At 42.4% G+C, this 12875-nt stretch overlaps 1 protein-coding gene across 1 annotated transcript in view; it reads right to left on the bottom strand.

Annotated features, from left to right (window-relative positions):
• Nucleotides 1-12875, bottom strand: part of LOC134572277 (cytochrome P450 2B11-like) — a 44776-nt gene that overhangs the window by 19075 nt on the left and 12826 nt on the right. The window contains exons 3-6 of the mRNA XM_063431147.1: nucleotides 9379-9528; nucleotides 3221-3381; nucleotides 2519-2695; nucleotides 1488-1629 (exon numbers count right to left, since the gene is read on the bottom strand). Of these exons, the coding sequence (XP_063287217.1) occupies nucleotides 1488-1629; nucleotides 2519-2695; nucleotides 3221-3381; nucleotides 9379-9528 (630 nt within the window). The remainder of the gene's footprint in view (nucleotides 1-1487; nucleotides 1630-2518; nucleotides 2696-3220; nucleotides 3382-9378; nucleotides 9529-12875) is intronic.

The raw sequence follows: 12875 nt of genomic DNA, 5'->3' as shown, positions 1-12875 counted from the left end.
CATAAGCTTCAATCTAGCTGTACCCCCTTAACTTTGTGTTATTTCTTATAAGTACAATTTTGGTACATACATTTAGCAGTGAGAGGCAGCCTTGTATATATGTTTTGATGCGTAGTAGCTTACTTATATCAAGGTCTGACCATCTTATGACTAAAATCAATAGGCTGAACACACACACATGGCCTGTCTATGACATAGATGTAATTTCTATTGAGAGTACACACTCCTAGAGTCTCACTATTGTCTAGTTGTAAATACTCAAGCATGTTTATTTTTTATTTTTTTTATTAAAGTCCCGCCATTCACCTAACCTGACTAACACATTAAGAATAAGTCTCCTGGTGGGCACTCTAACACACTTTAACATTTGTGCTGTCACTAGACGCTAGCTTAGTTTTAAATATACCATTTGGATAATCGTTTGACACATACTGATCCACCTTGTCATTTATATATAAAAAACATTGCAATTTTTCCTGATATTGTATTGTCATACAACACTCATCTGATTATTTGGGCAGAAAGTATTGATTTATTCTGCAACAAAGTATGTTTAAAATCATCCTTAAAGGGACACTGTAGGGACCCAGACCACTTCAGCTAATTATAGTGGTCTGGGTGCACTGTCCCTTTTGCATTACTATTTACATTGCAGCTCTAAGTCTGTCTCCAGTGGATGTCTACCAGACAGCCACTAGAGGGCTTCCTGAATTGAAATGTACCTTTGATCTGGTTTCTGATGCTGCATGAGGACCTCCAGCATAAGATTTTTCCCCATAAGAAAGCATTGATTCAATGCGCATTAGACCCCGCTCATCGCAGGAAAATGGAGGGGGAAGAGCGTCGGACCAGTGCCTAGGGACATTGGCGCTGGAAAAAGGTAAGTAAATAAAGGCTTTCTAACCCTTTATTTACCTGGAGTGGGGGTGCGGTAGTGTCAGGAATACAGCTTTGTATTCCTGGCACTATAGTGTCCCTTTAATATATCTAAGAGGTTTCAGATTTTCAGAAACTATCAAAATATGTCCCCAAAATTATAGTGTTCTAGATGCACATTGCAGTCATTTTGAACTGAGGGGAATGTTGTCCAAAAAGTTCAGATAATTCTTACCTTACTCTCTTCCTGGACTTATTCATTAATTTGTTTGTTTATTTATTTATTAATTTCTCTTATTTTGAAGTGACAGGGAAATAATTAAGCCACATTTAAGGAGCATACAAATCTCCTTGTACCAGGCGGGGACAGCCGCGTCGAGACAGCCGTGACATGGGAGAAAGGGTGAGTAAAATCAATTATTTACCTACATCGTAGGGTGCCCTTAACCTAAACAGGCCTTAAGCCAAAATAGCCAAATGGAAAACATTTTCCTTCCTCTGTTTTTGGGTTGGCTATTGTCGCCTAAAATCTGAAATTTACTTTGAATTACTGACGATTCACATTGTTGTGAATAATACCTTTGTGAGTTACAAATTGCCCTCAATCTTACTTTTAATATGAGGAAACTTCAGGAAGAGCAGGAATCCGTGCCTTAATGTGGTGCTCAGGGTCTCTGTTCCGGCGACAAATAGACTGGTGGAGTTTTTGAGTAAGTTTTCCATGTTGAAATGAGTTGATGGGTTGCTTTTTTCCTGCAAAGAGAAGAAAGATAACCAAAACAAATCTTCCAACTATGGTAAAATTCCATAGTAAATATATAATAAATACATACTATTACATCTTATTATTTTTAATTTTGGAAAATTACCAAAATAAAGAGAGGGCAAACAGTCTTGTTTTTCCAGTAGACATCGTGTCATAAAGCCCTCAAAATATAATGATAATTAAAGGAGTTTTATAACGTAATATAATGCTGTCCACACCACTGGTTTTAGTGGGTTCTAATATGTTCTGAAGGTTTAATGTGATTACCCAATTTTATGTTGGCCATACCATTTGCCTGTAAATAATGAAGCGTGACTTTCCCAGGACTCAAGTCTGCAACTATGAGATACAGCAGTTATAGCAAATCCAATAATAAATCTCTCTGGAGTTAATTATCATACCTCTTCTACATGGTATTAAAGGGATGCTATAGGCACCCAGACAACTTCAGATCATTGAAGTGGTCTAAGTGAAGTGTCCATCTTGCCTTAGCCCTACAGTTTAGAGAAACTACAATGTCTACCAGACAGCCACTAGAGGTGCTTCCTGCCTTCTAACTGGGTTTAACTCAATTAGATGACTTTGGACATCTTCACATTTTGCATGAGGACATCCACCGGTGTGATATTGCGGGTGGAAAAGACTGAGTCAGCACCAAGAAATCGTTAGCACTGAAAGGAAGTAAGTAAAAAACAATTTTTTTTTAAATCTTTCATGGTTGTGGGCGGGGGTTGTAAGTTAGGGACAGGGGCACAATACAGCTTTGTATTCCTAATGTTATAGTGTTCCTTTAAGGATAACGACTAAACTTTGTCCCTCTTGCATTATGGGTCGATATCATATATCTTCCACAAGCATTATGGCTAATAACCATACCTCTTCTGTTCTAATAAGGAAACTGTCCATCATGTGCCGTGGGCGGTTAATATCCACTGTTTTACGATCTCTGTCCAACCGTTCCAGCACAAACTTCTCCAACTTGTAGGCACACCTGACCGCGTTATGGTGGGGTCCTGGTAAGTATTTCATCACCACATTAAACATGTCGAAAAGCTGTGTGAAGATAAAAACACACTTTATTACATGATCAAACATAAAGCTCCTATTTACTTTAAAACCATATGGTCTTGGGTTATTCACAAAAGCAGGATTTGTGCTACATATAAAAGAGAGAAGCACGCATTTTATTTTTGGATCAAATAATTGAATTGGAGAAATTCCCAAACCTAAATTTGCTATTACTTTGTCAATTCACCACAATCCACAGTATGACTGACTCCTTTTATTTGCAGTTTTTATGGTTTGAATTGTTATTAAATCCTAATTTACAAGGAGATAATTGTTCTATGGACAGATAGCATGTCTATTAAATACCTTTCCCCCTCTCCTGATTCCATCACAGTGAAATGATACAAAGTAATTAACTAGAAATAATTTTCTATATCTTCAGATACCTGACCAGATTATCACCTCCATACAGACATACACCGTATTATCAAACCTTTCACCTCAAGTTCAACCTGTGCTGTTTATCTATTTCATAATGTCCCACTCTCTGGTATACACAGTGCCATTTACCTGTCCCCAGGGTGATGACATTCCTATAAATATGTCATTTATGATCTGCATGAGTCTTCGGAAATCAGGGTCATCGTAGGTAAATCTGTTCCCAAAAAGGATGGTACATATGATATTAGATGCCACCTGGCTGAAGTAAAATGTGGGGTCAATAGGTTCTCCTGAAAGAGAGAAAATGGGAGTGATTATTACTTTTATGCAAGACGATTAAGGAATGTAGTCAGGACTGGCCATCTTAATCTAACTGAGTTAATTAACTTTATCTTTCTAAACTATGATCTTCAAGAACCGACATCAAGTCTCCATGTGATCATCATACAAGAAAACTCAGCTGTTTGTGTTTTCTATTTTTTTTTTTTTATGGACCACATGTAATACTGGCATCATTGCCATCCTCAGAAGTGGTATCAAGATGTTAAAGGACCACTATAGGCTCCCAGACCACTTCAGCTTAATGAAGTGGTCTGGGTGCCAGGTCCAGCTAGGTTTAAGCCTTTTTCTATAAAATAGCAGTTTCAGAGAAACTGCTATGTTTACATATGGGTTAATCCAGCCTCTAGTGGCTGTCTCATTGACAGTTGCCAGAGGCACTTCCGCGCTTTTCACTGTGATTTTCACAGTGAGAAGACGCCAGCTTTCATAGGAAAGCATTGAGAATGCTTTCCTATGAGACTGGCTGAATGCGCGTGCGGCTCGTGCCACGCATGCGCATTCAGCCGAGGAGGAGGAGGAGGAGAGTTCCCCGCCCGGCGCTGGAGAAATAGGTAAATGTAACCCCTTCCACCCCCTAGAGCGCGGCGAGAGGGGGGCCCTGAGGGTGGGGGCACACTCAGGGCACTATAGTGCCAGGAAAATGAGTATGTTTTCCTGGCACTATAGTGGTACTTTAAATGCAGTTTACACTTCGACTTAGAGGAACATGGAGCACTGTCATTGTAGTTTAGAGGAACAATTAATTCCCAGGATTTTTAATATCATATTTACATAACCCCTATATTTAATAAATATGTATTTCTTGGATCTGGAAAATAAAATGAAATACAGAAATCCACATCCCTATGTTTAGCTCTATCCTGTTATTGGGCTGTCAGTCATTGTTATTAGCTCTGCTCTGGCATAAATTTTAAGCTCATAGAGAGAGGATGAACAGACACAATGTGTCTCCTCTTTTCATAGGCGTGTGCAGCCTATTGCATTAGGGTGTGCACCCTAAAGCACAAACACACACGCTGTGTGTATATGTATATATATATAAAATCATCATCTATCTATCATCTACATGTCATCTATCAGCTCCGCTCGCTCCCTAGTCCCTCTGCAATCTCCAGGCAGGGTAAGGTGTTGCTATACTCTCTGCTTCACTTCACTTCTATCCCCCTTCCATCCAGGTATCTTCTTCCTTACATCCATCCATACAAGGCCATACTAAAGTCATTATATAAACTAAATGCATTTTTAGCCAGTGTTTAACACAGCCTCCCCACATACTGTCATTCTCTCCACCCCTCTCTCTGCCACACACCCTATAACATTCTTGTAACCCCCCTAACCATGTCACACTAACCCCCTCTAACCCTGTCACCCTAACTACCCTAACCCTGCTACAATAACCCCCCTAAAACGAACCCCCTCTAACCGTGTCCCCCACCCATCCACATCTCTCTCCCCCATGCCGTCCTCCCATCCATGTCTCTCTCCTGCTCAAGTCCCCATCCATGTCCCTCTCCCCCTCATGTTCCCCACTCATTCATGCCCCCCTCCCATTCATGTCACTCCCATGTCTCTCTCGGTCCTCACCATGACATCCAGACAGCCAGACGTGGTCGCCCCAGAATTGCCCAACAGTGGATATGAACCTGGATCCTTCATGTCATGGACCTGCTATACTGCCTCTAAGCCACAGCAGATTCTGTTCTTTTAAATATGTTCTATCTTTGTTATTCCTGGCTTTTTATGGGGGGCTTGACTTCATCTGTGGCTGATACCTGTGCTTCACCTAAAGCAGATTGCTAATCTACCGGGTATTTAAACACTGCCTTTCCCTGGGAACCTTGTCAGTTCTTTCATTCTTCGTGCATTTGACCTTCTCAAGATGGCCATGCGTCTATTCCAAATCTCTGCCGGTCACATGTAACGGTTACTTCCGGTTACGTCCACTGTTCTATTCTTCCGGCGGACGTTGGATCATGCTGCTTGGAAGTTCATCATTGCATCCTTATTGTCCAATAAGAGCTGTCTATGCAGTCTCACATACATATACCACTCAAATAGAGGGGTTTCACAGAATCACGATTTTAGACGATGGAGATGGAAAAAATGAGGGCAGGGAAATCAAGAGAATAGGATGGATTAGTTTTTTAAATCAGGAAGATACAATATATTCATTTTAAAAACAGCCTATAGATACACGTTATATTAAGAAGAAAATGCATTCGACAATAATGCTAAGAACAAAATATAATAAAATGGGCTAAAAGATAAATTAATGGAAAATAGATTAATTAGAGGATAAGTCTAATTTCAACATCAATATTTAGTCCTTTAGGGCATAAAGTTTGTAATTTGAAAATCCAATTGATTTATTTTTTTATTTAAGTTAAAAGCATAATTTTCACCCCTCCAATGGGTAAATATTTTTGGAATTTCTATACATTCCAATTCTTTTGGATTGGAGTTATGGGTTTCTAAAAAGTGCTTTGATAAACTGTGGTTTGGGAATTACATTTTAATATTTCTGACATGTTCGTTTATTCTAGTTTAAAGGGATCTCGGTGTTTTTCCTATATATTGTAATCCACGTGTGCATTTTAATAAATAAATTAAACAATTTGACATGACATAAAGGAAAAATAATATGTGAAATGTTCCCTCTTGTTTGGAAATGAAAGTACTTTTGCAGGCATTAGTTACCACAGTGATAACAAGCTTTGTTTCTTTGACCAATCCTCCATGAAATTTCTTTCTTTCTCTTTTTCAATGTAACTAGAAGTTAAAATTTGTTTAATTTTTTTTCCCATCTGTGACGAACTGGATCTCGTCACGGGTTCTTGGAGGAGAATACTTGTCATTCTCTTACCCTGTGACTATGGCCCCTGTGATAAAACTGGGTTTAAATCACTAATTGTGCCTCTTGGACTTATAACAGGCTCTGTTCGTGCAAGTGGGACTATATGGCTCGTTTACCGAACAGCCGCACAAACTGGAGACCACCGGAGCTTGTTAAGCCTAATTGATACATTGTTGCAATTTCCACCTCTGTGGTCGAAGTGTTCGTCTGGGTGGCAGCAATTCCTATGGACGACCACGTGAATAGACTTCAGGGGGACTTAGCCGCGAATGCCCTGGAATTATTTTCCACATGAAAACCTTGCGGTTCACGAGCGGTCCTCCAGCGGCATTTAACCGTGATTCTATCGAACTATTTTCGGCTATGGCACCATGCATGCGGTCGGTAAAAACTATGACTTCCATAAAATTTCTGAATCCCTGAACTGATCTTGGTGATTTTTGGATATGTTGGTCCCCCAGATCAGGGCTACCATGGGATGTAACTTTGATGGGGATTTTATTTGTTTTAAGGTATTTTGGCAGTTTTGTAAAAATGTGTATTTTTGTGTTTGGAGAGTTTAGTATAGTGCTTGACTCAATTATCTCCTAAGTAAAGGGAAAGGCTTATTGTATTGTATGTGGGAGTTTCATACATTGTAAACGTATTATCATTGGTGTATGGGTTTGTGTCCCTGTCCCCAACAAGGTCCATGTGGGCATACACCTTGCTTGAGGACTTGCATAAAAGGCCAGTGTGACTACCATTAAACCATTCCTGCTTAACCTTCAACACGTAGCCTCGTCTCGTGATTGTAGGGAACCGCTATATTGCTATACATCTAGCTCTTGTAAGAGCTTCACAGCTATACTCTCTTGGAGGAGAGGCCTTCCCACTGAGTCCCTGGATCCAGACAATTGGATAAACAGATAGGATGATTGCGCACACTATGGTAGAGGGTTCTTTTGGTATTGTTGTAAAAGTACCTAGATATTGTAAACATAAAATGCCATCATAGGACAGTATGTATGTACAAAAATAAAAAGTTAAAATAACTTGGAACACTCACTATATTTAGAGCCCTTATGAGTCGGCTCTAAACTGTAATCACAGTTACATCAATCAGATGCAGATGGATCAGGTAAGTGCAGGTCCCCCAAAAGGTATTGGAATTTCTCTGTTGTGGTAACTCAGGAACCAAATCAAAAGTAAATTTATAACTTTTATTAGAACAAAAAAAAAGATTAAAACAAGCACAACGTGTTTCAACCCTATAAAATGGGTCTTCCTCAGGTAAGAGTTATTGACACTCCCCCATGCTCCTATGTAGTGTACAGTGCATGCTTTTCCCTTATGGAGCCTCACGCAGCCTGGGGGGCGCAGGGAGCGCAGGCCGAGGGGCACAAAAATCACTTGTCAGTCTGACAAGTGATTTTTGCGCCCCCCCTCAACCTGCGCCCCTGGCAAGTGCCCATGGTATGTCCCTGGATTAGGATGTGCCCTGGCACACCCATCACACCCCGTGCACATGCCAATGCCTTTTCCAATGCAGTATGCGCAGGCTGTGTCAGGACTGAACTGAAACGTCAATTGCTAAATATATAATATACATTTTATCCCCTTCAAAAACCAAAATCAAGAATAAGGGTTTTTGGTTTTTAGTGTATTTTGTGTCAGAATTACTACTTGATCCAGCAAGTAGAAATGTATCACACCTAAAAGGTAACGTCTTACTGGGCCTTAGAATGGCCGGACTTAACGTACCAAAGAATAGTCACAATACTTGTCGAGGTCGGGGACACAGAAAGGGACACAACGATGAGGGAAAGCCAAAAGCCAGGGATACCAGAATACAGGGAAGTCAAAACGAAGCCAAAGTCAATAACCGGAAATAAACACTCAGGAACACACTCGGACAACCACTAAGGGAAACCACGATGGGGCAATGAGGAGAAGTAAAAATGCATTGAAATAAGCCTTTTACAATTCTGATTGGCCTAAATCCGCTTTTGATCCCATAAGGTGCGTGCGCGTCTCCCGCGTGACGTCATACGCACGCCAACGTTGTCATCACCGTGGGCGGACATGGGGCTATAATTTGGCGTGGATCCGCGTCTATCAACATTTTGCAGGAGTCAGGTACACTGACGCATGGCCGCTGAGCGCAGATACCGCAAGTTGAGGATGAATATGTTACAATTTGCAGCTTATAATTATGACATTATGCGCAAATACAGATATTTGCGTTACATTCTGCAGCCATTTTTAGAAAACTGAACTGCTAATACTGCCTTCAGAGTCCTTACAAATACCTACACGCAAGTTTATTGACAATTTGTATTTAGATATTTTCGTTACACCTACTGCATATGAGGAAACATAGCATTTTTGGCTTTTATTCTAACATTTAAGGCACTGTGTAAAATATGGCAAGATAAAGGACACTGTATACTGTCTAAAGCCTTTCATTTTCCAAATATATGTTAAAGGCTGAACTATAAAAATCTAAATTGTGTTAATTTTCGTATTTTTAAGTTTGTCTGCAAACAAAATTGCTGTGTTTTATGATGGTTAAATACTAATAATTTGTTTCTTGCTCCAAATAAATGGGATGCAAATATATTTTCAAGCAAAAAGTTCTCGGTAGTGAAGGGATTAAAATAAAACATAGCACAACGTAAAAAAAAAATGCTAACAGGTCATAGATGATTTTCAATATGCAACCTTTCTACGTCTGTTTCACATGCCAAGATCTCGGGCAGTAATTGGTTACCTTCGAGATAAAGATGTTCGTAAAGTCCATTTCCCATAATGCTCATCAAGCCTCTAGAATGTGGAATTGTGTTAGTCGTCACCTGTGGTCTCTGAGATACTGTCAATCTATTTAATTTGTACTTACGCTTTAGTAATTCTATAAACCAGCGCGCTCAAATTGTGGAGAGATTGCATTATGTCTACAACTCTTCGTCTTGGGAGTTATGATGTCACAGAATCATTAATTGTGCTCTAATTCTGTTTTTCAAAATATACACAAAAAAACTGTATAATAGGACAGAGGGAGTCTGCATAACCCACAAGTTACCTTTACTATTGCTTTAAAATTAGTATTTACCATTCTTTTTTTTAAGTTCATCTACCAGACATAGAGCCTCTTCTTTAATTCTCTCTTCAATGGATCGTTTTCCCATCCCAAAATTTCGCAGAGTCATGAGGGAAAATCGTCGAAGCTCTTTCCATTTGTCTCCATTACTGAATATGACACCTGCAAGACACAATAAGCATACGGTATGTATGTAGAGAGCAGACATTGACATTCTGAATGGAGTCTATTTGGGACTTCTTATTCTATAAATCTCCGCATGAAACCTGCTTCATCACCCTCTTCTTAACCTGAACAAAATCTCTTCACAGATCCATAGGTAGGCCCTTCTCAGTCTTTCTGCTCTGCCAATGACCTTCTCCTGTCCGCTGCTCGCACCTGTGCGGCCATTGCAGGTCTCCCCTAGTCTTCAATTGCTTAAGAAGTGCCTTAAAATCCATCTCTTTAGGAAAGCTTATGGCCTCCCAGATTAACCTCTACCTCACATACCTGTCTCTTGCTCTCTCCTAAAGGGCAGTACTCTACTCTCTCCCCCAGCTCTTCCTCACTCCCACCTTATTTGCTATTTCCTGTCCTAATGTGTTTTACCTGAACTCCTATAGACTGTAAGCTCGTTTGAGCAGGGTCATCTTCAACCTATCGTTCTTGTAAGTTTTTTGTAATTGTCTTATTTATAGTTAACCCCCCCCCCTTCTTCTAATATTGTAAAGCGCTACAGAATCTGTTGGCGCTATATAAATGGTAATAATAATAATAAAAAGTGAGACAATCAACACATGATGAGCTACACCAGTGCCAGATTAATAGGGTCATCGTTGCAAATACAGTCATGGGAAAAATAAAGTACCCCCTTCTTTGAATTCTATGGTTTTTATATCCGGACATAGTATCAATCATCTGTTCCTTAGCAGGTCTTAAAATTAAGATGTGATAAATACAAACTCACATGAACAACAACACATGATAGTACATCCTTATTGCTTTCATATAAATTCAGAGACGAAGAAGTAGGCAGGTGCTGCTAGTCAATTGCCCTTGATTCATTTATCGTCAGCAAGTGTGACCACCTTTATAAATGTCAAGGTGAAGTGGTAGAGGTTAACACAGTAAAGGAGTTTAAGCATGTGTGGGATAGGTATAAGGCTATCCTAACTATAAGATAAGGTCAGGGACTAATGAAAGTATTTAGAAAATTGGGCAGACTAGATGGGCCGAATGGTTCTTGTGGCGAAACCGGCCTCGCCACGTGTCCTTGGAGGGGGCTGATTGCCCGCCTCTTGCCTTTGGACTATGGACCAGACTTTATGGGAATGTGATACCCCAGATAGCCATACCATGGAGCCTATTCATATAATGAAAGACTATGGGAAAGACTTTAGCTCCATGGCAATTGTACTGTGTGAGTAGGATCTGCGCGCTATTCGGTAGTTTTGTGCGCGCAGATCCCAGCTATCTGGGGATATGTGAAATGTCTGTGTGTTATGGTTAAAAAGTAACTTTCTGTATTTTAAAGTGTTTTATGTCTTTCTGTAACCATGTGGTTAATGGAGTCTGTCTATGTGCTGGAGATAATTAGATTAGTTCTCCAGCACAGAGAAGGCTCTGTAAAAAACAGTCTGAGCTGGGAAGCTAGGGGTTTTAAAAGATACTTTACTAACTTTTGAACCCCTGGTCTGATCCATGCCATTTTTTAATATGTTGTTCCCCTGAATGGATTGATTGTGGATATGTATTTTTATGTGAATGTGATGTATGGTTTTAGAGTTAGGAAAGTTGTGTAAAAGTATATTTTAAACAGTATGCATAATGGGATTATGTGTCACACTAAGGGGAGGGGATGTGTGGGAGGTAACATCTATGTCATTGGTTCTTTTATGCCTCCCCCTGGGTGTGGCCTGTATTTGTGAGTTGGAAATAAAAGCCAGGCTGGATGAGGCAGTCCTCAGTTCCTGCTTAACCCTCAAAGCGATGTGTCGTCTCGTTCTTTGGGGGAATTGGATTGTATGCTGACAGCCAGGAGTGTAAGCGGATGGTATGCTTTTCCTGTTCAGCTGATTCCAGAGTTCGTGTGGTTCCAGTCAGGAGAGTGGTGTTTGCAGTAGCTGCCTGTGCATCTGGAAAGGGGGATATCGCCTAAACTGGGTTTTATCCTCTTGTAAGTGAAACGGTCCGTTACATTGGTGACAGCGGTGGGATGGCGTCCTAGTGCGAGGAGAAGCAGCTCAGAGACACCGGTAACGTGTGGAGTTGTGCAGCATCCCTATCTTCAGCAACCTAATGGAACCAGCAGTGGCTACAGCAAGCATGGCGTATAGCTACTCCGTACTAGAGTTTGGCACGATGGTAGGGTTGCACCTGAAGTTTTACGGACCCAATCCAGAGGAGAAATACGTGCGGTTCGTGTGGGACATGGTGACCCGGAACCTACAACACAGGGCGTTGAGGGAAGGCCAGTGGGCACGTTGGGAGAAACTCCAGCCACAGGTAGAGTGGGACGAGGAAGAAACCGAGGTGGCCGGTGGAGATGGTACCGAGGTCTCTCTACCGGCCCTTCAGGGATGCTGGGCACCCGGCCCAGATCCCCAGCGGCAGTATGTTTTACAGGGAGCTGATGGTGTCCTCCATCCTCCCCAGCGGCAGTGTGTGTCCCAGGGAGCAGAAGGTGCAGTCCTTTCTCCCCAGCGGCAGTGTGTACCCCAGGGAGCTGATGGTGACGTCTATCCTCCCCGGCGGCAGGCTGAGTTACAGGGGGCAGAGGTAGTTGTTCCTGCCCCCCAGCAGCAAAGTGATATGCCAAGAAGGCAGTGTGAAGTGAAGGGAGCGGAGAACAGCGTCCTCCCTCCCCAGCGGCAGTGTGTACCCCAGGGAGCTGATGGTGTCGTCCATCCTCCCCAGCGGCAGTGTGTGTCCCAGGGAGCAGAAGGTGCCGTCCTTCCTCCCCAGCGGCAGTGTGTACCCCAGGGAGCTGACGGTGTCGTCCATCTGCCCCAGGGAGCTGATGGTGTCGACCATCCTCCCCAGCGGCAGTGTGTGCCCCAGGGAGCAGAAGGTGCAGTCCTTCCTCCCCAGCGGCAGTGTGTACCCCAGGGAGCTGATGGTGTCGTCCATCCTCCCCAGCGGCAGTGTGTGTCCCAGGGAGCAGAAGGTGCCGTCCTTCCTCCCCAGCGGCAGTGTGTACCCCAGGGAGCTGATGGTGTCGTCCATCCTCCCCAGCGGCAGTGTGTAACCCAGGGAGCGGATGGTGTCGTCCTCCCTCCCCAGCGGCAGGCTGAGTTACAGGGGCAGAGGTTGTTGTTCCTGCCCCCCAGCAGCAAAGTGATATGCCAGGAAGGCAGTGTGAAGTGAAGGGAGAGGAGAGCAGCGTCCTCCCTCCCCAGCGGCAGTGGGTGTCTCAGGGAGCAGAAGGTGCCGTCCTTCCTCCCCAGCGGCCGTGTGTACCCCAGGGAGCTGATGGTGTCGTCCATCCTCCCCAGCGGCAGTGTGTAACCCAGGGAGCGGATGGTGTCGTC

The sequence above is a fragment of the Pelobates fuscus genome, chromosome 9 (genome assembly GCF_036172605.1).
Source record: "Pelobates fuscus isolate aPelFus1 chromosome 9, aPelFus1.pri, whole genome shotgun sequence".
NCBI lineage: Eukaryota > Metazoa > Chordata > Amphibia > Anura > Pelobatidae > Pelobates > Pelobates fuscus.
This window is presented reverse-complemented; position numbering and strand designations above follow the sequence as displayed.